This window comes from Rhinopithecus roxellana, chromosome 11, assembly GCF_007565055.1.
Source record: "Rhinopithecus roxellana isolate Shanxi Qingling chromosome 11, ASM756505v1, whole genome shotgun sequence".
NCBI classification, from domain to species: Eukaryota; Metazoa; Chordata; class Mammalia; order Primates; family Cercopithecidae; genus Rhinopithecus; species Rhinopithecus roxellana.
The window spans coordinates 118966412-118992366 of NC_044559.1; the positions used below are offsets into that span (position 1 = coordinate 118966412).

The 25955-nt window shown below is 34.0% G+C and overlaps 1 protein-coding gene across 1 annotated transcript in view; it reads left to right on the forward strand.

The window, feature by feature from the left end:
• MALRD1 (MAM and LDL receptor class A domain containing 1) overlaps window positions 1–25955 on the forward strand; it is a 706902-nt gene that overhangs the window by 343605 nt on the left and 337342 nt on the right. Inside the window, exon 27 of the mRNA XM_030940611.1 lies at window positions 25196–25441. Coding sequence (XP_030796471.1) covers window positions 25196–25441 — 246 coding nt within the window. The remainder of the gene's footprint in view (window positions 1–25195; window positions 25442–25955) is intronic.

Sequence of the window (25955 nt, forward strand, 5' to 3'; positions counted from 1 at the left end):
AAACTGGCCATTAGATTTAGCAGTGTGCTAGGCAGTGGTGAATTTTATGAGAGCAGTTTTGCACTATGTGTGTCTTATTCCTTAACCTTGAAATTCCTTGTATAATGACAGAACTTGTAGTGAAATGAGACTGTAAGAAATGGCCCAAATTCTTAGAGAATGCCAGAAGTTGACCAGGAGATTGAGAGAAGACAGTAAATAAGAAGCAACTGGAAGTTTCACAAGTGGGAGACATAGGTCTTAAAGGATGAATGAGTCTTGATGAGACTAGGAGTTACAGAAGGAGGGTATGTCCTGTGAGAAGAGCCAGGATATAGTACCCTGGCTTCCAAAGAATCATCAGGAATTTCTTCAAAAATTCTAACTCCCAAGACATCCCACTTCCAATGTCCAATAAATCAGTATTTCTGTGGTTAAGGACTGATCTTCAGGTGATTCTAGTATGCAACCAGGATGGAAAATATTGCATTGCAGTAAAAAAGAGAGTAGTGTTTTGCGAAGGCCCTGAGAATATGAAGGAGTTTGTTTACAAACACAGAATCCTAGGGCATGATGGAAAGGATTGTAAAGGGGCCAAAAAGTTAAAAAAATATAAACATGGGAGGAGAAAGGGGAAAACAGTTTTTGCATTAGACAACAAGAAACAACTGGAAATCACTTTTTTGGGATAAAAACGTAAGGATCACAGTGATCAGTGTCAAAGATGAAATTAACTGAGGGTGATGCTCTGTGGATCTTGCAAAGGTAGCACCTTGCACTATAATTGTTTAATAACAACTGACATGATTTAAATTTATTACTTGATATGCTAACTTAAAATGACTACCTTATTTCCTGTTAATTGATTGGTAGGAATGAAATCATTGCATAATTCCCCAAAATATGCTTCTGTGTCACAAATATGTTCCTTAGCACTCACAATTTCGTTCCTTCTTAGGAGCTCTAAAAACCAAAAGACTACATTTTTAATGTCCTAAATATTATATGTGTTTGGGTTTCTGATAAAGTTAATCTTTACTGAAATATAAGGCAAGTTTGAAATTACAGAATTATTGGCATTATCTTGGTTATCAAGCTAAAACTAAACTATTTTTTACTGTATGAGTTCCTAAACTATGTTCTAGTTAAATAAAAACCAAAAATGGTCATATAATAATCTATTTTGAGTGGTTGAGTGTAAGTGAAACAACATATTACATTTCTCTTGGAAGAAAAATATTATTGTATGAAACTGAATATGTTTCATATCCCAAAGAACTTAATTTGTTAGAAAACCTCAGCTTCACTTGAAATGCCAATTGGCTGTACTCTACTTACATAACAGGGGTGAGATGTGCAGTTTAAAATACTTTAATTTTTAACTCTATCATTGTTCCAAGAAAATGTCCTTAAGTCAATTTAGGATTCTTTCCACGTAAGCTATTTATTTCATTTCTGTGGAAAGAATATTGGGGATTAGCATATTTGAGTGCTATTATTTTAACAGATATTTGGTCTTCCCAACCTACCACCACATCATCTGCTTTCACAGATAGATGAATAGATTACAAAAATAACATTTCTTAGAAGAATGTCATTTAAAATTTTTAAGTTGTTTATATAAAATTTTGTGTCAAACCATAAAAATGAAAACACATACATGTTTTTTCTTTGAAATATATTTTATTTAAAATGAAATAAAATGGAAAGAAAAGATGCTTAAAAATTTTAGATCCAGTTTTCCTACTCATTTGTCTGTAGTTACATCTCTGTTCTGCCTTCTGAGATTATTTTCTTCATTCTTTAAATACGCTAACTCTAAGAAATGCCTTTAATGATGATTTTTTTGGGGTTACCTGTAATTAACTTAAATACTTTTACTTCAGCAGAGTGTTTGAAAATAGTTGAATTGGACATACTACAGGTTTAGGTTGGAAGTTATTTTCTGTTAGATATTTTCGACAGACATTTTATCACTCTCGGTTTCTAATTTTGCGATCAAGAAATCAGCTCTGGGTCTAATTGTCACACCTTTTAAGCAAGGTGTTTTTTTTTTTTTTTTTTTTTTTTTTCCTTTTAAGCTTTTGTGATTTTCTCTTTGTCTCTGGTATTCCACTCAATATTATGATGTGTATTAGGATGGGTTTCTTATTCGTCCTGTTTGAGATTCAAGGCTGGGCGCGGTGGCTCAAGCCTGTAATCCCAGCACTTTGGGAGGCCGAAACGGGCGGATCACGAGGTCAGGAGATCGAGACCATCCTGGCTAACACGGTGAAACCCCGTCTCTACTAAAAATACAAAAAACTAGCTGGGTAAGGTGGCGGGCGCCTGTAGTCCCAGCTACTCCGGAGGCTGAGGCAGGTGAATGGTGTAAACCCGGGAGGCGGAGCTTGCAGGGAGCTGAGATCCGGCCACTGTACTCCAGCCCGGGCGGCAGAGTGAGACTCCGTCTCAAAAGGAAAAAAAAAAAAAATTTCTCAATCTGAGAATTTACATGTTTTATAAATTCTAAAAATAATCCAAGCTACTATGTTTTTTGAATATTGCTTTCTCTCATTTGTTCTTTTCTCTCCTTTGGATCTCTGATGAGACTTACCTTGGGTCTTCTCCCCTTATCCTTTCATTTTGGTGTACAATACGATGAATTCCGACAAATGCAGACCAGCATAAATTCAACTACACCAAAATAGAGAACATCTACATCAACCCAGAAACTTTCCTATTCTTCTTCTGAGTAATGCTGCTCTCCACCCCAGCACTCAGAGGCAACCAATATTTTGATGTCTGTTACCATACATTAGATTTGTTTGTCATGAGCTTCCTATCAATTATGTTAATTTTAGAGCAGCGATCCACAACTTTTTGGCACCAGGGACCAGTTTCATGGAAGACAATTTTTCCACATTACTGAGGAATAGGGGGAAGGAGTGGTTTAGGGATGATTCAAGTATATTATATTTATTGTATACTTTATTTCTATTATTATTACTACACTGTAATATCTAATGAAATAATTATACAACTTGCCATAATGTAGAATCACTGGGAGCCCTGAGTTTATTTTCCTGCAACTAGATGGTCCCATCCGGGGATGCTGGGAGACAGTGACAGATCATCAGGCATTAGGTTCTCATAAGGAGCAAACACCCTAGATCCCTCACATGTGCAGCAAATAATAGGGTTTGCACTCCTGCAAGAATCTAGTGCTGCTGCTGATCTGACAGGAGGTGGAGTTCGGGTGGTCATGTGAGTGATGGGGAGTAGCTATAAATACAGATAAAGCTTAGCTCACTCACCGGTGCTCACCTCTTGCTATGTGGCCCAGTTCCTAACAGGCCATGGACTGGTACCAGTCCATGGCTCAGGGTTTGGGGACCCCTTTTCTAGGGTGTGTGACTCCTTTATCTCAACGTAATACTTTTGTAATGTATTCATATTGTTCTATCATTAACTTGTTTATTTTAAATTAATGAATAGCATTTTATTGTATGACTATTTCACAATGTGCTTATGTGTCCTGGTGATGAACCTATGGTTTGGTTCAAACCATTAGGCATTGTGCATTAGGCTGCTGTGAAAATGTTTGTACACATCTCCTTGTAAGTACCTGGAACTTTGGTTGCTGGGTGCAGAAGTATGACTTACTTTATAATAAATAACTAAACAATTTTCCAGTATGTATATCACTTTATAATCTCACTGGCAAATTTCAGTGTATGAAATTTGTCGTTACCCCACATCTTCACCAGTATTTGGTTTGTCAGTGTCTTTAAGTTTAGCAATTCTAGAGGGCATAAAGTCTTACATTGTGCTTTCAATTTGCTTTTAAAAAAACTTTCAAATTGTCACATCGTAATTGTATTTATTTATGGGGTACATAGTGATACTGCAATACATGCAATGTGTAGTGATCAGATGAGGGTAATTAGCATATCCATTTCAAATATTTATTATTTATTTGTATTGGAAACATTCAGTATCTTCCTTCTAGCTGTTTGAAACTTAATATATTATTGTTAGCTATAGTCATCCTAGTGTGTATAGCACACTAGATCTTACTCCTTCTCTCTAGCTGTGATTTTATACCTTTAGCAAATCTCTCCCTATCCTTCTCTTCCTCCTACCCTTCCAAGCCTCTAGTATTCTCTGTTCTACTGTTTACTTCTAGGAGATCAACTTTATTTTAGCTTCTACCTATGAGTGAGAACATGTGTTGTTTAACTTTATTCCTGGCTTATTTCACTTAACTTAATGTCTCCAGTTCCATCCATGTTGCTGCTCACAACGGGATTTCATCCCTTTTTATGACTGAGTAAGATTGCATTGTGTATTTATACCACATTTTCTTTATCCATTCACCTGTTATTGGACACGGAGGCTTATTTATTATCTTGACTATTGTGAATAGTGCTGCAGTAGATGTAAGAGTGCAGATATCGCCAGGCGCGGTGGCTCAAGCCTGTAATCCCAGCACTTTGGGAGGCCGAGACGGGCGGATCACAAGGTCAGGAGATCGAGACCATCCTGGCTAACCCGGTGAAACCCCGTCTCTACTAAAAATACAAAAAAACTAGCCGGGCAAGGTGGCGGGCGCCTGTAGTCCCAGCTACTCGGGAGGCTGAGGCAGGAGAATGGCGTAAACCCGGGAGGCGGAGCTTGCAGTGAGCTGAGATCCGGCCACTGCACTCCAGCCTGGGCGACAGAGCAAGACTCCGTCTCAAAAAAAAAAAAAAAAAGAGTGCAGATATCTCTTTGATGTACTAATTATTGTTCCCTCTTTGGATAAATGTCCATAGGGGGATTGTATGGCAGTTCTATTTGAAGTTTTCTGAGGAAGCTCCATACTGTTCTTCATAAGTGGCTGCACTAGTTTTCATTCTCAAGAACAGTGTATAAAAGTTCTCTTTTCTCTGCATTCTCACCGGTATTTGTTATTTTTTGTCTTATTGTACAATAGCCATCCTAACAAGGGTGATGTGATACCTCATTGTGATTTTGATTTGCATTTCCCTGGTGATTAGTGATATTGATCATTTTTCTCATATAATTGTTGGCCATTTCTGTGTGTTTTGAGAAATGTTTGTTCAGATCATTTGCATATTTTTAAATTGGAGGAGTATTATTATTATTTTTGCTATTGAGATGTATGGTTTCCTCATATATTCTGGATATTAGTCCTCTGTTGGATGGATAGTTTGCAGTATTTTCAATGCAACAGGCTGTCTTTTTACTCTGTTGATTGTTTTCTTTGCTGTGCAAAAATTTTTTATTTTTATATAATCCCATGTATTTACTTTGTTTTATCTTTGTTTGTTTGTTTTGTTTGTTTTTTGCCTGTGCTTTTTTGGTCTTATTCATGAATTGATTTCCCAGCCAAAACTCCTGAAGCATTTCCCTTATATTTTCTTCTAGTAGGCTTAGTTTTGTGTCTTAAATTAGGTCTTTGATCAATTTTAATTTTGTATAGACTGAGAGGTGGGGGTCTAGTTTCATTCTTCTGCATGTGGATATCTAGGTTTCCCTAGCACCATTTATTGAAGACACTGTCCTTTCTCCAATGTCTGTTCTTGGTGCCTTTGTCAAAAATCAATTGACTGTAGAATTGTGGATTCATTTTGGGGTTCTGTATTCTGTTCCATTGGTCTATGTTTCTGTTTTTATGCCAATACCATGCTGTTTTGGTTTCTACGCTTTGTAATGTATTTTGAAGTTCAGTAGTGTGATGCCTGCAGCTTTGTTCTTTTGGTTGAAGATTGCTTTGACTATTTGGGGTCTTTTGTAATTCCATATCAATTTTAAGATTTTTTTTATGTCTGTGAAGAATGTCATTGATATTTTGATAGAAATTGTATTGAGTCTGTAGATTTCTTATATAGTATGGTTATTTTAACAATATTGATTCTTCTACTCAGTGATCATGGGATGTTTTTCCATTTGTTTGTATACTCTTCAATTTCTTTCCTCAGTGTTTTCGAGTTTGCCTTGTAGACTTGAATTTGCTTTTTCCTGATAGTTTTTTGCTTGTGCTTGTTGGTGATTTGTATGTGTGTGTGTGTGTGTATATATATATATATGTATAATTTAAATATATTTCTTTAAATAATATATCAATAATATATATAATGATACTTACATCCAGTATATATAACAAATATCTATAACTCAATGTTAAATAGACAAATACTTTAGCAGATACTCCAGAGGAATATATGTGTGTGTATGTATTAATATATTTTTAAATATATATAACATTTAAATATTCTTGTATATAAATATATTTAAATATACATGTTTATGTTGCATATAATGTATATTAATGTGATATAAATATAATATAAATATATAAATATAAAATATATATATTATATATCTGTGTATATTAAATATACAACATATTTAAATATATTTATATATAAATGCACACACACAGTCCTCTATGGAGTATCTGCTAAAGTATCTATTTGCTTAACATTGAGATATAGATATTTTTTATATACTCTGGATGCAAGTATCATTGTGTGTGTTTGTATATATAAATTTAAATATATGTAAATACACAAATATTTAAATATATTTACATATAATATATAAAATATGTGAATATATCCATATAAATATATTCACATGAATATATTTAAATATAAGTATACAAATATGCATAAGCACACAAATGTATACATATATTTAAATATATGTAAGTACACACACACATATATTCCTCTATGGAGTATCTGTTAAAGTATCTATTTGTCTGCTTAACATTGAGTTATAGGTATTTTTTATATACTCTGGATGCCAATATCATTATATATATTACTGATAAATTATTTTCTTCAGTAAGTGTCCTATTTTATTTTCGAAATGGTGTCTCTTGATGATTAGAAATGTTTGGTTTTGATGACATACAATTTATTAACCTTTTTCTATAATGGTTGCTGCTTTCTATGCTTCTGCAAATAATTTTTCTCCACCCTGGTCACAGAGATATTCCACTATATTTTTTTGGAAGTTTTTGAGGTTTAGCTTTTACATATAGGCCTCTGATTCATCATGAATTAATGTCATTGTGGTGTTTGAGCTTCATTTGTTGAAATGACTCTCATTTACCTATTGATTGCCTGGAAGATTTTGTTGAAAATTAATTATATACTTATAGATCTACAACTGGTACTTTGTTCTCTTTCATCAGTCTGTTTGTCTTATTTCACCACCGATTTTGTGACTTATATATTTTTATATAAATGTGAGAACCTACTGGGATATTGATTATCATATTATTAAATCTGTTAATCTGGGAGGATTGGTATATGAATTATATTGACTTTTCCTATCCATGGGCATGATGTATCTCTTCAGTTAATCAAGTATTTTTTCATTTGTCTCAGTGCTGCTTTTTAGTTTGGTTGTATAGATCTTGTCTATATAAATTATCTCCAACTATTTTATTTTTTAATGCTATTGTTAAGTCATACCTTTTTAAATTTTACTGATATTCCTTGCTCTATTAAAACTATAATTAATTTTTATATGATAATTTTGTATTTTACAGCTTTGCTGAATTCACATATTGTTTTGTTTTTGAGACAGAGTCTCACTGGCTCTGTCCCCCAGGCTTTAGTGCAGTGGTGTGATCTCTGCTCACTACAACCTCCACCTCCTGGGTTCAAGTGATTCTTGTGCCTCAGCCTCCTGGGTACCTGGAACTACAGGGGCACAGCACCAAACCTGGCTAACTTTAATATATTTTGTACAGACTCGATTTTGTCAAGTTGGTCAGGCTGGTCTCAAACTCCTGACCTCAAGTAATCTGCCTGCCTTGGCCTCCCAAAGTGCTGGTATTACAGGCATGAGCCACCGCACCAGGCCCACATGTTAGTTTTAATAGTCACCTTTTCACAAATTCTTTATAATTTAAAATTACGAAAGCTGTGATTTTTTTAAAAAGTGTTTGTCTTCCTTTTCAAACTTTAGGCCTTTATTTTTGTTGTCGTTGTTGGCTAGGATATCCAAGACTATATTTTTAAGAGGTAGTAGAAGTTTTAGACCAGGCTGGGCAGCATAGTGAGGCCTTCTCTCTACAAAAATTAAAACAAACAAACAAAAAATAGCCAGGTGTGGTGGCATGCACCTGTCATCCCAGCTCTCAGGAGGATCACTTGAGTCCAGGAGTTGGAGGCTACAGTGAGCTATGATGACGCTACTGCATTCCAGCCTGGGCAACCCAGCAAGACCCTGTCTCTTAAAAAAGAAAAGAAGAAAAACATAATTGACATTGCTTCTGATTTTAGAGAAAAGCCATCTTTTTCCACGGAGTATATTAGCTTTACATTTTTTATGTAGTGTCCTTTATCAGTATGAGGAAGTTTCCTTCCTTTCTCAATATCCTAAAGATTTTATCATCATTGAACATTACATTTTGTCAAATTCTTTTTTGAATCTATGCATAAAATTATGTTTTTTTTTTTTACTTTTATATCTAGCTGTGGGTATTACACTAACCAATTTTCAAATCTTGGCCCAGGCTTGCAGTCTTAGAATTAACCCTACTTGGTCAGAATCTTATTATCCCTTCTATATATTGCTAGATTTTAGCTAATCATAGTTTGTTGAAATTTTTGCACATATATATCTGAAAGGCATTGTTCTATAATTGTCTTTTCAAAGCTTTTTCCTTACAATTATATTCACTCATAATATGTATTATGTGCATATATAAGGTATATATGAAATATATATTTATATAATTACTTTGTATTTTCTCTCACTACAATTGCCGCTTCATAGTGCTATGGATAATTTGTTAATTGCTTTGCTTACAGCCTGGATCATAGTTGGAGGTCAGTAAATACTCTTTAAATAAATGAATGAGAAGGGCAAAGGGAATTCCTACAGATATGAGTATACAGAAGGTCTAAACTGTAGCTCATCCAGATGGGGTCTGGAGCTATAAACTGAATCAGTATGTTCCAGAACACATATAAGCGAACAATTATATCATTGAATTGATTGTATTTAGAGGAGTTCTGTAACTCAGTTATACAATTAAGTTAAATAAAAATAGGAAATAATTCAAGACAAATAATAGTTGTATGAGAACTTAAATATAATAACATACTATGTGACTAAGTTAATTGCAATATTTATATAGTTATATGAACACTGAATATACAATTAAACAAAAATTATTACAACTCTTGGATTGTTGAGGGGAGAAAAGTATACATCTTGGGGAAAGAAATAGCATAAGACCTATATCCTTATCCCTCATAGGACAAAGGTAAAATTGAAAAGTAAAAATTAGCATGATAAATATTTAGACACATATGCAGAAAATATTAGAAAAATAGAAAGGTATTAAAAGTGATTTTATCCAAAGTGTACCATAGAGTTAGTGTAGGATGAGACATAGGCCTCTTGAAATAATATTTAATTTTTTTTTTTTTTTTTTTTTTGGAGATGGAGTTTCGCTCTGTCACCCAGGCTGGAGTGTAGTGGTCTGATCCTGGCTCACTGCAAACCTCCACCTCCCAGGTTCAAGTGATTCTCCTACCTCAGCCTCCCAAGTAACTGGGATTACAGGTGCCCATCATCTTGCCTGGCTAATTTCTGTATTTTTAGTAGAGACAGGGTCTAACCATGTTTGCCAGGATGGTCTCATACTCCTGACCTCAAGTGATCCACCTGCCTCGGCCTCTCTAAGTGCTGGGATTACAGGTGTGAGCCACAGTGCCCAGCCAGTATTCAATTTTTAAACTCCATTTATGTATTACTTTAATAAAAATATAAATTAAATTAAAGGTAAACTTAACTGGATAAGAGAGCTTATGTATAACAAATACATAAGACTGGTGTAGTTTTTAAAAGCTCAGCAGGTTTCTCAAGACTACAAGATTACTAATCAGCTCATATATTTTTCACTATCATTATATTACTCATAAATAATCTCTGTGAAGATAATTACATAAATATGGATGGTCATGTGAATGAAAGTTCCCTGGCCATGCTTATTCTCAAGTGAATTTTAAAGATGAAAGGTCTTTGAAAATGTGAATTTACACTTCTGGAGAAAAAATAATTCATTGATGAAAATTTCGGTAGACAAAGCAGAAAAATAAAAGTTGCTGTCATTTTTTTCCAGGATGTTTCCTCCTTGCATTTCAACAAACGCTAAATACAAAAAAATAAATAAATAAAAGGGGCCAGGCGCAGTGGCTCACGCCTGTAATCCCAGCACTTTGGGAGGCCAAGGTGGGCAGATCACAAGGTCAGGAGTTTGAGACCAGCCTGACCAACATGGTGAAACCCCATCTCTAATAAAAATACAAAAAAAAAAATTAGCCAGATGTGGTGGTGGCGGGCACCTGTAATTCTACCTACTCTGGAGGCTGAGGCAGGAGAATCGCTTGAAACCAGAAGGCGGAGGTTGCAGTGAGCCGAGATCATGCCACTGCACTCCAGCCTGGGTGACTGACAAAAGCAAAACTCTGTCAAAAAACAAAATAAAATAAAAGAAGAAAGAAAGAAAAGGAAGGAAGGAAGAGGAAAGGAAAGAAGGGAGAGAGGGAGGGATGGAAGAAGAAAAAAATGACAACATAAAACACAAGGGAAAACATTTCTATATAACCTTCTTAGGTCATGCCTTGTCACTGTTAAGTTTCTCACATGTGTACTTGTATGTGTGCTGTTCTTCACTTTGCATTGCCCTTGAATCCATAGGCTGGACATTGCTATTTCTGAAAATTATAAAGGTCAATTAAACAAGAAGCTTTGACAGTTTTCGCACTGTTTCGTGGGTATAACTCAGACTTCAGCTTGCAAACTGAAAAACTGAAATTTTCTCTTGGTTAGATTTGCACTAGATAGACAAGAACACACATTTATCAATTCAAAACAGTTCGTGACTGGTCTGTTTCTCTTTCACCCTGAATAGTGCAAAACCAATAGAACTAAATGAAATACAGTTCTTTACTGCTCTCAGCTTAAATTATTCTTTGCACTGGGAAATTGTTTAAGCGGCTATTTGTGAGGGGACTTTAAATTTGGCATCTTTATTGCCTTTCCAAAGAAAGTTCATTTAAATATGTGCATACACTAGTGCTTTTTAAATGTTTTCAATGACTTAGTCTGCATATATAAATATATGCAGTAGTGTGTATATAAATATATATAAATATATATATATTTATATATATTTATAAATATATATATAGTGTGTATATATATATACATAGTGTATATATATATAGTGTATATATACACACTACTGTTTTTTTAAATGCCTTAGTAATTTAGACCGCACACGCAGTACAATAAAGTACTAATGTAGAAATCCATTTTCTTGTGATACATAGAACATTTTAATATTCCGGAAATTATACTGTATAATCTTGCTAGAGTATACAGCTCAGATTTCAATTCATATTAATGCTATAGCCTGTTTCAGATAAATTAAAATTTTCAGTGTAATAGTTTACATGATAAATGTTCACATTAAAAATCTGATGGTTGGTACAAAGCCCAATAGCACAATTACTATAGGCTGCTTTCTGCAAGCTGTAACAAATCTACTTAGTTTATTTCCTGACGTTCTATGCAAATTTTTGAAACAGTTATGTCATTTCATTTAGTATCACATCTTATTTCATAAGTGATTTGAAGTAGCACGTAAATGACATGCATATAGTTTAGCCAATGTGTACACATACATATACATACACATGTGTATATACTGAAGGTTTATGGAATCAAGATTCAACCAACTCAGTGTCCTGGGCAGCCCTTTACAGTCTTCACTCTTCAGGATCCACGATGGTGGCATGCTCCTTCCAGGTAGCAAGGTGGATGAAGAGATAAAGAAACTGGCCAACAGGTGCATGCCAGCTGTCCTTTAAGGAAAGTATCTGGAGATCATCACAGGACCCGCAGGGTTATATGATATTAGCCAGAACCTAGTAGTGTGATCATACTACATTTTTCTGGAAAATGGATTTCATTCTGGGCAGCCATGTAACCAGCTAAGAATTGTAAATCAGAAACAAAGGACAGATATAGGGGTCAAACATTAGTCTCTACCACGTGCAATGATAACATATTGTGAAGGAATGGTCACAAAGTGAAATTGGCCATGGGATGCTGTGGCCCTGCACATTTTCTAGACATAGACTGAAAATATAAGCTTCTTATTGACCAGAGAGAAAAGAAAAAATTGTGATGAGGTTGAACACTCATTGCTATAACCAATAACCAGGTCAGTAGAAACACAACTTATATTAGTTGAGAATCTGATAAAATTTTCTATTGTTATACTTTCAATATTCCCCCAAGTAGGTACAGTAGGTAATTTTAATATTTCATGTTTTAAAATAATGTTTCTCAATACATGCCAAGGTGAAATTCACTCATTGCAACAATGGAGGAATGCAAAGTTAGACAGCTAATGTATACCCAGATATAAGATGGTATAGCTTGATCTAGTGTTGTGTTTATTATAGAGAAAGGGTTTTTCTCTGGTGGTGAGAGAGAGAGTTGGGAGAAAAATTTAATTATAGAACAATATATTGGGCTTTAAGGTAATAGATGTTAATCTTGTTGCTATACCAAAATCACCTGCAAGGCCCTGGATAAGGACACACATCCTTACCATACTGCCACCCACTATGCTCTCCTACTAAGTTGGAAGGTCTCAGGCATGACCCTGCTATCTGTATTTTTCTAAAGATACACTGATTATTTTGATACATAACTTGTTGAGAACCATTGTTATAAGATGTGAGAATTATTGGCTCCTTGTTATAAGGAGAGAGACCAACTCCTTCCTTGAAAGCTACACACTAACAAAACTCAACCACGATGAAATTAAAACAACAACAACAACAATAACAAAAACAGACTAGTCAATCCTGTAAACCAGAAGGAACTTGAATTTACAATTAAAAAGTTCCCAAAATGAAAAATCTCCAGGCGGCAAGGCACAGTGGCCCACGCCTATAATCCAAGCACTTTGGGAGGCCAAAGCAGATGGATCATGAGGTCAAGAGATCAAGACAATCCTGGCCAATGTGGTGAAACCCTGTCTCTACTAAAAGTACAAAAGTTAACTGGCCATGGTGATGCATACCTGTAGTCCCAGCTACTCGGGAGGCTGAGGCAGGAGAGTCACTTTAACTAGAGAGGTGGAGGTTGCAGTGAGCCAAGATTGCACCACTGTACTCCAGCCTGGGCAGCAGAGCAAGACTTTGTCTCAAAAAAAAAAAAAAAAAAAAAAAAAAAAAAATTCTGGAAAATTCTACCAAACATTTAAAGAAGATCTTTCTTCCTTTCCTTGCCCTCAGCTTCTTCAAATTATAACTCTCTCATATTTCATTTCCTCAGATTTCTACCTTTATTTAATCTGGGCTTATGAATCTGTGGTTAATAAGATGGTTAAGTTGTGTTGCACTGAGTTCCTGCTTCTCTGAGGAGCCTCTTAAGAACCAATTACATGTGCAGGGGCAAAATACTGTTAACATGGGACAGAGAGGAGGGGGAGGTCTCCAGACATCACAAATTGCTTCCCACACAGCAACTGGGTAGGTGTTCTTTGATATTGTGTGCTATTTGAACAAACAATGGAGGATAAAAATGTTTGAAAGCCAAGGAGTTGATAGATTCTTTTTAGATTTGTTTGTTTGTTTGTTTGTTTGTTTTGTGAGCGGGAGCCTTGCTCCTGTTGCCCAGGCTGGAGTGCAGTGGTGAGATCTTGGCTCACTGCAACCTCTGCCTCCTGGGTTCAAGTGATTCTCCTGCCTCAGCCTCCCGAGTAGCTAAGATTACAGGTGCCCACCACCACACCCGGCTAATTTTTGTATTTTAGTAGAGACGGGGTTTCACCATGTTGATCAGGCTGGTCTCAAACTCCTGACAGTAACTGATCTGACCACCTCGACCTCCCAGAGTGCTGATACATTATTCTAGTTCACCTTAATATCCAAGCAAGGAACTCCCTCTTTTGTGAAAAGACTGTTTGCAATAAGTTGATTTATTGGGAAAAACTGAACAGGAATAGCAAGGAGGACTCTTTTATTTTATTTTATTTTTTTTGACACGGAGTCTCGCTCTGTCGCCCAGGCTGGAGTGCAGTGGCCGGATCTCAGCTCACTGCAAGCTCCGCCTCCCGGGTTCCCGCCATTCTCCTGCCTCAGCCTCCCGAGTAGCTGGGACTACAAGCGCCCGCCACCTCGCCCGGCTAGTTTTTAATATTTTTTAGTAGGGACGGGGTTTCACCGGGTTAGCCAGGATGGTCTCGATCTCCTGACCTTGTGATCCGCCCGTCTCGGCCTCCCAAAGTGCTGGGATTACAGGCTTGAGCCACCGCGCCCGGCTATTTTTCAAATTACATTAAGTAAAAGGAGAATGATTATGGTAAAATAAATGAAACACTATGTGGTACAATTCTTAGAACAGGATTCTTCTATTCCATTCAAAATGGTCAATCCAAAGTATAACATATTATTACCACATACCATGCTGAGGTATAAATAAAACTATACACAACTGCTGGGCTCAAAACTGATGTTCAAGCCCCTTAATTCCATTGCTAGATAATTTATTGGTTACGTTTTGCAAAATGAAGAGAAATAGTAAGATCATTTCAAAAATGAAAAGATGGCTTGTTATTTTGTGGTGTTTTTTAAAAAAGGAAAGGAATAATGCGTGCGTGATTTTTATATATTAAGTAAAAAATAATACAACATTTTCTTACTAAAGAAACTAACATTTTCTTACTCAAATATATTTCATGCCCTTAAGCAACTGGTAATACACAAAGTTATTGAGAATGGTTTCTAGAACCAAACTACCTAGATTCAGATCTCAGGTCTGCTCCCTACTCAATTGTGTAGTATTGAGGAAAATGCTTTATTCTCTGCTCATTAGTTTTTTCATCTGTAAAATGAGTATTAAGCAGAACTACTTCATAAGATTGTTATGAAGATTGAATAAGATACATAAAATTCTTATAAGCATGACTAACAACTGAAAATTGTATGTCTCAGTCATAAATTATTGGTGTTTTTTCATTTTTATGATACAAGTCCCTTAACCATTAATGAATTAAGAACAAATTTGTTACAGTGAACATATATGTTAAAGGAAAATATCAGGTGTGAAAAGAGGTGATTTCAGGAATTAATAGATTATTATTTCTGAGTATTTTGTTTGCATTGCCAGTATTCTATAAACAAATTAACCCTGAACTTTATAAATAATGAAATATAATTTCCTTACAGTGGATGTTAAAATACTCTATGCACAAAGTTTTGCCCAGTTCTATGAAATACCATTGATAATCGCCAGCAATAAAATCCCAATCCCTTTCATTCACAATTTTCACCATTTTTGTCAATTTAAGAATCAAGAATTCTGTGATAAAGTAAGCTGGACACACAGATTTTAAAACATAATTGGATTAATTGACATTTTTTCTCTCCCTATTTTATTAGAAACATTATGTATTTAGCTTTTCAAATATATACAGTTTTTGCACTCTAAACTTCATATTTCCAGAGGGCCAGTATTAGATTTTATACTGTTTGGAAGCTACCTCTCTATCTTGAACTAGAACCATACCAAAGCTTAAACAATATGTATTCAGTTAACGAAGAAGGGAATTAGTTTTGCATTTCCAAAAGCATTATTGAAAATAAATTCTCCACTGTAATTTATCACATGCACTTGTGACGATGATGATGAAATGAAATCCACTGGTAGAAGTGGATTTGGTTGAATGAATCTGCTGTCAAAACTCCTTCTATATCACTGTATCAACAAATATTTTCCAGATTCAGACAGTATGTTTTTGGTGGCCATGAAAAGAAGTATTAATCTGCACCAGCAAAGTCTTAAGACACGAGTAGCTGAAAGAACATGGGGCCTGTGATCAATCAGTGTGTAGTCTACCTCTTGCTCTGATGTGTGCCAGATATTTCAGAAGACAAATGTTTTTTGTTTATGTCTTTTTCTGAATCTATTAAAAATATCTTGTGTTTTTCCCTTTATTTTGTTTATGGTTATTTGTATTACTTGATATTCAAGTGAATTCCTTGCACTCTGACATGAACATGATCATGACATACTGTCTTCTGTGCAGAACTTTACTGGCTAATTTAGTACAGAATTTTGTGCCTCTGTTCATGAGAAATATTGGTCTATCATTTTCTTGTGTGTTTTTCTGCTTTTGGTATTAGAGTAATATTGACATCATAAAATACACGTGGGAGTGCTCCCTCTTCCTCTGTTTTATGGAAGAGCACATGTTGGATTACTATTATTTCTTCTTTATATGTGTCATAGAATTCATCAGCTAAATTTTGCCCTAGCGTCTTCTTTGTGACAAGACTGTTAATTATGGTTTCTATGCATGTAATAGTCGTAGGGCTATTCACCTTTATTTTTTTCCTCAAGTTGGATTTGGTAATTTGTTTTTGGAGGAATTGATATATTTCACCAAAGTTGTCAAGTTTAGTGTTATAAACTTGCTCATAATAATCCTTTATTATCTTCTTAAAGTCTATACAACATGTAGTGATACCTTGTCTTTCATTTTTCGTATTGGGAATCTTTGTCTTATTTTTATTTATTCATCAGTACAGATGACGTTTTATCAGTTTTATTGATGTGTTCAACTAAACAGCTTTTGGTTGAACTGCTGTTTTTCACAATTGTTCATTTTGTCTTTAATAGATATCTCCTCTTATCTCTATTATTTTCCTCCTCTACTTACTTTGTGATAAATTTGCTTTTATTTTTCTAGCTTCTTATGATAGAAACTTAATTAATTTTAGATCTTGTATTGTTAAATGTAAGCACGTATAGCCTGTATGTTACCTGAACTGCTTTACTTGGAGCCCATAAATTTTGATATGCTGAGTTTTCATTTTCACAGAGGTCAAACTATATTCTAATTACTGTTGTTATTTCTTCTTTGACTCAATGGTTGCTTACAAATATGTTGTTTGATTTCAAATATTTGGGTGATTTTTCAGATACATAATTTGATACTGATTTCTATTTTAATTCTGTTGTGCTTAGAAAGCATGCTCTGTATGATTTTAATTCTTTTAAATTGAAACCTGTTTTATGGCCTTTTATATGGTCCATCTAGTGACTATTTCACATGTCCTTAAAAACAATGCATATTCTGCTCTTGTTTGGCATATTGTTATATAAATGTTAACTAGACCGGTCTGCTTGATCATGGGTTCATGTATTCCATACATTTACTCTGTGTTTTATCAGTAACTGAAGGAAGGGTGGTATACTTCCAACTAACCTTGCAGATTTGCTTATTTCTCCTTTTGATTCTGTCAGTGTTTGTTTGTTGTAATTACATGGATAAACACTGAAGTTTTTTTTGTTGTTGCTTGTTTGTTTTTGTTTTGTTTGTTTGTTTTTTTTTTTTTTGGAGACAGAGTGTCACCCTGTCACCCAGGCTGGAGTGAAGTGGCACAGTCTTGGCTCACTGCAGCCTCTGCCTCCCAGGTTCCAGTGATTCTCCTGCCTCAGCCTCCCAAGTAGCTGGGATTACAGGCATGTACCACCACGCCTGGGTAATTTTTGTATTTTTAGTAGAGATGGTGTTTCACCATGTTGGCCAGGCTGGTCTTGATCTCCTAACCTCAGGTCGTCCACCCGCCTTGGCCTCCCAAAGTGCTAGGATTACAGGTGAGAGTCACTGTGCCCGGCCTTTTTTTTTTTTTTTTTTAAATTGAATGACCCTTTATTACTTCTAAATGGTCCTCTTTGTTCTTGGAAGTATTCCATACCATGAGTTCTACTTATTCTGTCTATTCTGATGGAATTCCAGCACCTATTGACCCTAAGTGATTTGTATGAATTATTCCCCTCAGCTGTTCAGTAGCTCTTTTGTTTCATTTTTGCTTATTTTTTATTTATTTTAAAGTGTTTGGAATTTTACTTTACACACTATTTCTCTCTTAGATAAAATCCCAATTTACTCTTTCTCTTAAATCCCAATTTTCTCTTCCTCTTACACTTTTATGTAGTCTTTACCATAGAAGTGTAATGTCCATACATATTATAAAGTTTAAAGTAATTTAATATATTTATCATTCTTTTGAATATTATATAGAATTTAAAACTGTTTTAATCATTTCCTCTCTATTCATTTACATGTAGTTAGTTGTTTTGTCACATTTTGATACATTACATCAAAATTTGGCATTATTGTTATCATTGTTTTTAATATTTACCATCAAGTGTACTGCTTTCTTTACTGGAAATTTTTTGTAATATCTTCGGTTTTTCTTCTAGGATCATTTGACTTCTTTCTAAAGAGCATTCCTTAGCAATTTCTTAATAGAGTCTTTTGGTGGCAAAATCTTTCACAAGATCTGCTGAAGGCACATTAGCCAAATGCCTTACCTCTAAATAGCTCTCCTTACAGATACATCGTATGTTTCATTCTCTGTTATTTTCATTATAACCTCATTGAAAAATGGGTTATGGCCAGGTGCGGTGGCTCACACCTGTAATCCCAACATAACAGAAGGCCAGGGTGAGTGGATCACTTGAGGTCAGGAGTTCGAGACCAGCCTGCCCTCCATGGTGAAACTCTATCTTTACTAAAAATACAAAAAAAAAAAAAAAAAAATCGCCAGGCCTGTTGCCAGGCACCTGTAATCCCAGCTATTTGGGAGGCTGAGGCAGGAGAATCACTTGAACCTGGGAGGTGGAGGTTGTAGCGAGCCGAGATTACGCCACTGCACTCCAGCCTGGGTGACAGAGTGAGACTCTGTCTCAAAAATATAAAATAAAATAAAATAAAAATGGTTATCATTAATATTATGGAACAAAAAGCAACACAAGAGTTCAGGGAAGAAATGATATTTCCAACTGAGTAAAATTTTAACAGATTTTGTGGTATGTATTAAAACATTATTTTTGACCTCTGCTACTATGAAATTTGTATGTGTATATATTCAGGTGTGTATATTTGAGAAATAGCTTATAGATAATTGAACTTCGAAACACTACTCCAGTCTCTGTCCTTAATGTCAAAAATATGTCTGTTCTCTTAAATACTGCCTGGCTTTAACAATTAAAGATTGTTTTAATAATTTAAGATTCTCAGATTTCATTGTGCTAAGAAATTCCAAAACTCTAGATCATCCTCACAGTATATTGTTTTGATGTCTTTTCCTGAATACCTGTAAAAATAAATGGAAGTTTGACATTCACAACAAGCCTGATTTACTTGTAGTGTGATGCATGTGATAACATCTGATATTATTTGATAGATTGAAGCGTGTGTGTGTGTGTGTGTGTGTGTGTGTGTGTCTTAGAGAAATGGAGAGAAATGGATATAGTAAAAGGAACATTGGCATAAAAGTTAGAGTATCTGAATGGTTTTATTCTTTGTTTATCTGCTATTATGTGATCACAAAATCGAAGGCTTAGTGTGTCTCTTAATTTTAGTAACTCTGATTTTTATAATAGAAGTTTTTTTTTGTCATGTTTGAGTTTATGTAACATACAACTGCAGAAGTAAATACTTGGGATTTACACATGCTGTTTAATTCAGATAAAGGTCTTGATCTGGACTTTCTTCTTTTTGTCCTTTGTTATTTCCATTAATTTTTCTGGTCTGCTCTGGGAGCCATTATAAATACAGGGAACCCTCAACCTCCACTGACCAGAAGACTCACTGAGTAGGAGCTGTTAGTACACTAGAATATTTAGCAACATAGATAGTTGTGTGATCAAATTATTTCAGGTAGAAGATTTTCATCCCATATCACTCCTGCTACTCAATGTTTCTGCAAATGTTAAAAGGATGTATACTCTTTTTTAACTAATTAGATTCTTACACCAAACTTCTTTATATGACCTACTACAAGTTATTAAATGTTTTATGCAAATTATTAATATCAGGAATGAAGTAGGGAACACCACTACAGATACCATGGACATTAAAAGGATAATAAAAGAATTATATGAACAACTGTATGTTCACAATTTGCTAATCTAGATGGAATGTTTGTTATATAGGTAACTTGCATGTCATAGGAGTTTGGTGTACTGATTATTTTGTCACCCAGATAATCAACATAGTACCTGATAGGTAGCTTTTTGATTTGCAGTCTCCTCCCGTCCTGCACTCTCAAGCCCTGGTGTCTGTTGTTCCTTTCTTAGTGTCGCTATGTCCTCAAAGTTTAGCTCCCATTGATAAATGAGAACACACAGTGTTGGCTTTCTGTTCCTGTGTTATTTTACTTAGGATAATGGCCTCCAGCTCCATTCATGTTACAGCAAAGGATATAATCTCATTCTATTTTGTGGCTTCATAGTATTCCATGGTGAATATATATCACATTTTCCTTATCCAGTCTAATGTTGATGGGCATTTAGGTCATTCCATGTCTTAGCTATTCTGGATAGTGCTGTGATGATCATGCATGTGCATATTTCTTTATGGTAGAATGATTTATATTCCTTTGATAACTTTTTGATAATGAATATGAACTGAGAGTTACTAAGCATATACTTCACGTGGTTCATGCTGCTTAGTCTATTACATGTTACCTAATTTTAATCCTTATAACTCTGAAAGGTAGACAAGCGTTATTCTTATTTCCATTACTTAGGTAAATCGTATTTGCATGTGATGATCAAAATATCTCTTCCAAAAACAAAAACTTTATGGGCTGACTATTTTAAGTCTATTTCTTATTTAGGATTAAATAGATACTAGATGCTAAGCCCTGGGTGTGCAGCAATATGGAAACGGTATACATTCTCTAGGACTTTGAGAGAGGCAAACAATTTAAGCCAGGAATTAAAGTATGATAAGTGCTGTGATATGGGAAGTGTGAGGTGTTGTGGAAATGTGTAGCATTTCGGTTAGTAGAACCTAACTTAGATCAAATGATAAAGAAAGGGAACCCTAAGAAAAAAGACTTAAAGTTCGAATGATAATTCCAGTATTGGAAGATAAGTATTCCAGGTAAGAGAGAGCATGGTGTGAGATGATATTGTGGTTTGCATTTGCATTCCCCTGATGATTCGTGATGTTGAACATCTTTTCATATATACATTGTCCACTTGTATGTCTTCTTTGGAGAAATGTCTTTTGCCAATTTTTAAATCAGGTTATCTGGGTTTTTGTGCTATAAAGTTGTAAGAGTTTATATATATGTATTAAAAATATATAATATATGTATTATATATAAATATATACTATATAAATATGTATTATATATTATATGATAGATATATTTACTATATGTTATCTATATAGTATATATAAAATTGTATGTACTATATTTTGTATGAATTATTCCCTCAGCTTTTCAGTATTATATATAATATTCATATATATAGTATATAATATGTAAATATTATATAGGATATATACCATATAACATATAATATAGTGTGTATATAGTATATAGTATATATAGTATACTAGGTAAATCGTATTTGCATGTGATGAACAGAATATCTCTTCCAAAAACACAAACTTTATAGGCTATTTTAAGTCTATTTCTTATTTAGGATTAAATAGATACTAGATGCTAAGTATATATAGTATATATACACTAATACATAGTGTATATATATGTATTAGTATATATAGTATATATAAAATATATATGTATAATATATATTATATGCTATATATAATATATATAACACATAGTATATTTATATATAGTATATACTATATAGTATATATGATATATTTATATAAATATTTTTATATTTTAAATATAATTATATAATATATAATATACAACATGTAACACTAATATATAATTATGTATTAGCTATTGCTTATATAGTTTAGTATATCTAAAATTACTATAGATACATATATACACAAACAGGTATACATATATACTATATAGGAGATAATATAAATACAAATATATATTAAGTTACATATTGTATTAGCGGAGAGAATTAGATATTACAGGGAAAGGAGGATATATAGGGATAAATAGAAGATAAAGAAAAAGATAGAATAAACAGGATAAGATAGACTAGGACTTATGAATATAATATAGTTACAATGGACATATATGTATATAAGAAGATAAGAATATATATTATATATTTTACATTTAAAATATTTTATATATAAATACATATATTATACTATAAGTATATATACTTAAAATATATAATACATATTATATCTTATAATGCTGCATATATAATTATATATTACATAATATATTATAAATAATTATATATTATATAATTATATCTAATTATTATATATTTTACATTTAAATATATAAGTCATATATAATATATTAATTATATATTTTATATTAATTATATATCATTTTATAATATATTATATAGTACATATAGTATATTATATATTATATGTAGTATATATAATATATAGCATATATAATTTTATTCTTTTTATATTTTAACGCTTCCTTTTTTTCTTTTCTTGCCTAATTGCTCAGACTAGTATTACTGGTACTATTTTGAATAGAAGTGCCAAGACTGGGCATTAATTCTTTACTGTTTATGCTGAAGAAAGAACTGAAAAATTTTCACTGTTGAGTGTAATGTTGTGTTTGAGCTTTTTACATATGACCTTTATTATGTTGATGTAAATTCCTTCTATATATAATTTAAGAGATTTTATTATGAAATGGTGTTGAATTTTGTCAAATAGTTTTTCTGCATCTATTTAAATGATCATAAGATTTTTATTCTTCATTCTGTTAATGTGGGGTATCACATTATTAATTTCCTGATGTTAAACTATTCTTGCATATCAGGTGTAATCTTACATGGTAATGATGAATGATCCTCTTAAAGTGCTGTTGAATTTGGTTTGCTAATATTTGGTTGAGGATTTTTGCATCCATATTTATTAGGGATATTGGCTGTAGTTTTCTTCTTTTGTAGTGTTTTTGCATGACTTTGGTATTGAGGTAATGCTGGATTAATAAAATGAATTAGGAAATGTTCACTTCTCTTCAATTTTTTAGAAGAGTTTGAGAAGGATTAATGGCAATTCTTCTCTGAATATTTAGTAGAATTCACCCTTGAAACCATCTGGTTCTAGACTTTATTGGGAGGGTTGTTACCATTTCAATCTCATTACTCATTATTAGTCTGTTCAGATTTTCTGTTTCTTATGATTCAGTCTTAGTAGGCTGTTGGAATCTCTAGGAATGTATCCATTTATCCAAGTTATTCGATTTTTGGTGTATAATTGTTCAAAGTAGTCTCAGTGATCCTGTATGTTTATATGACATCAGTTGTAATAACTCCTCCTTTAATTTATAAGTTTATTTATCTGAGGCTTCTCCTTTTTTCTTTGTCTAGCTAAGTGTTTGTCAGTTTTGTTTATCTTTTCAAAAACTGAAGTATGTATTTTATTGACATTTTCAATGGTTTATTCTCTATATTGTTTATTTATGTTCTAATCTTTATAATTATTTTTATTCTGCTAACTTTGGGCTTAGTTCTTTTTCTTCTAGTTTTCTGGCAAATATAGTTAGGATGTTTATTTAAGGTATTTCTTTTCTTAATGTAGGTATTTATCACTGTATACTTCCCTCTTAGTACTGCTTTTGCTGCATCTCACAAGTTTTGCTATGTTGTGTTTTCATTTCATAAAATGCTAACAATTAACCTAACCAAAAAAATTTTGTCAGAGATAGAGTCCATGGTTGAAACTTATTTTCAATGGCTTCGTAATGGAAAGTTCACCTAATTAGGCAGACCCAAACAGTTCAGGAACAGCGTAGTACACAAAATTGCCAGAAGCCTTCATAACACCAAGTTTCCTGTCCAGTGGCTTCAGTGTGGCATTCCATTCATCTTCGTTTTCTACTCGCTTCCCTCTTGACCATCTATTGTCTAAAATGTGAAACTTATCCATGAGGTACATGCTTCTGTATGAGGTTTTATCACCAGCCATTTCCAGATGCCAGAAAACCTTATAATAAATACCTGAACTTCATTCCCTACCTCTTGACCCACATCAACCCTCATCCACCAGGTAACTTGCCTCCAGAGGTTCATGCGGGGGAGTTACCACCGTTGAAGTAAAGCAAGGAGTGATGTTATCAGCTCCCCTACCTGGAAGAAGGTGAAGACAAGAAGAAAGAAAATGTCAGATCCTGTAGTGTCAGAGAAAAAAATGTGAAGCTGATATCCCAAGTTGGATTTCTAAACAACTTTTTCTATTGAAATATTGTTACCCATGACAGTTAAATTCTATTGTAATATTGGAGTAGTATAATAATACTACCTTCGATATACATTCTAAACAACCTTATTCCAAAGCATTTTATTTCACTCATTCATTTATTTGACTAATATTTACTAATCACATACTAAGAGCCATGCACTGTTCTAGGCACCAGTGAGATACACACACACACACACACACACACAATACTCCCTTAAATTAGCTTAACTTCTCTAGGATTTTGCTCTTTTTATCTCTTTTGAGTGAAGGAAACTAAAGTTTATCAAATGTTGGTATGATCCAAGTCATATTACTGATAAATATCAGCACTAGAGGTCAAACTCAGGTCTTCAAAGGCATTGCTTTTTCTCATGTTTTATGAGCAAATCTCTATGGTTGACATTGCATTGTACAAAAATTGCTTCTAAAAATTCCAAATTATAGACAAATAAATATGTGTTTTAGAGAAAAATCTGTTGTAGAGTCAGTTATTAGTTATATATTTGCAGTCGTGCTTCTAAGGAGGTGTCTTACATATCGTGGCTTCTGAAAAATATTGGAGTGAATGGATGCTAATGGAATGTATTTCCAAATGCCACATAATACATGACCTCTTAGTTCCTTAAAGATTTTATTTCAGGATGAAAAAGTAGATGGCTTCACATTGGCTCTCAGATATAATTTACATCCTTGAACACAGTTTACAAGGAATGCTGCATTTGGGGAGATGGAGGGGTACTTTCCTAGATCAATAAAGTGATGCGCTTATTTTTAGCATTTGTAAATGATCATAGTCATGAATAAGCTTCTATAATTAGAGTTCTGGAGCAGAGTGGGAGAGAGAGAGAGATGGGGTTCAGGTACCTGAAATTCCTGAGAACAATATGTTCCTTTATAGATTAAAATGAATCCACTCTTACTGCTTTTTGACCTCACTGAATGTGTTAGGAGTGTTCGCTCATTCTTGTTTTGTTTTGTTTTTTGTTTTAGGTTTCTGCCCACTTGGCTATTGGGAATGTCAGAATGGAAAATGCTATAGGCTGGAACAAAGCTGTAACTTCGTAGATGACTGTGGAGATAATACTGATGAAAATGAGTGTGGTAGCTCCTGCACTTTTGAAAAAGGCTGGTGTGGCTGGCACAACTCCCTGGCTGACAACTTTGATTGGGTTTTAGGGGTTGGTTCTCATCAAAGCTTAAGACCTCCCAAAGACCACACACTTGGAAATGAAAACGGTAGGTTATTAGATTGTCATAATTGCTTTCACATGATATTCACAATGTACATCACAATGTCTTTTCCGACAGCAACTGGGGAGCTCTGGAGAGACCACCACGATGATATTGCAAGGCGATCAAACATGTAGTGAGTGTATGTTTTTTCTTAGGACTGCCATAAGAAAGGGCCACAGAGTGGATGGCTTAGACAACAGACATTTATTGTCTCAAATTCTGCAGGCTGGAAGTCCAAGATCAAGATAATGGCAACAGTGGTTCCTTGTGAGGGTTGTGAGGGAGTATTATCTCTTCCATGTCCCCTCCTAGATTCTGGTAGTTTCATTAGTTCCTTGGCTTGTGGATGGTGGTTTCCCCTAAGTCTTCACATCCTCTTCTCTGTGAGCACGTCTGATTCTTGGTCCAAATTCCCTGTTTTATTAGGACCCAGTCATATTGGATAAGTGTCCATCCTAATAGCCTCATTGTAACCTAATCATCAGCAAAAACCCTACTTCAAATAAGGTCACATTCA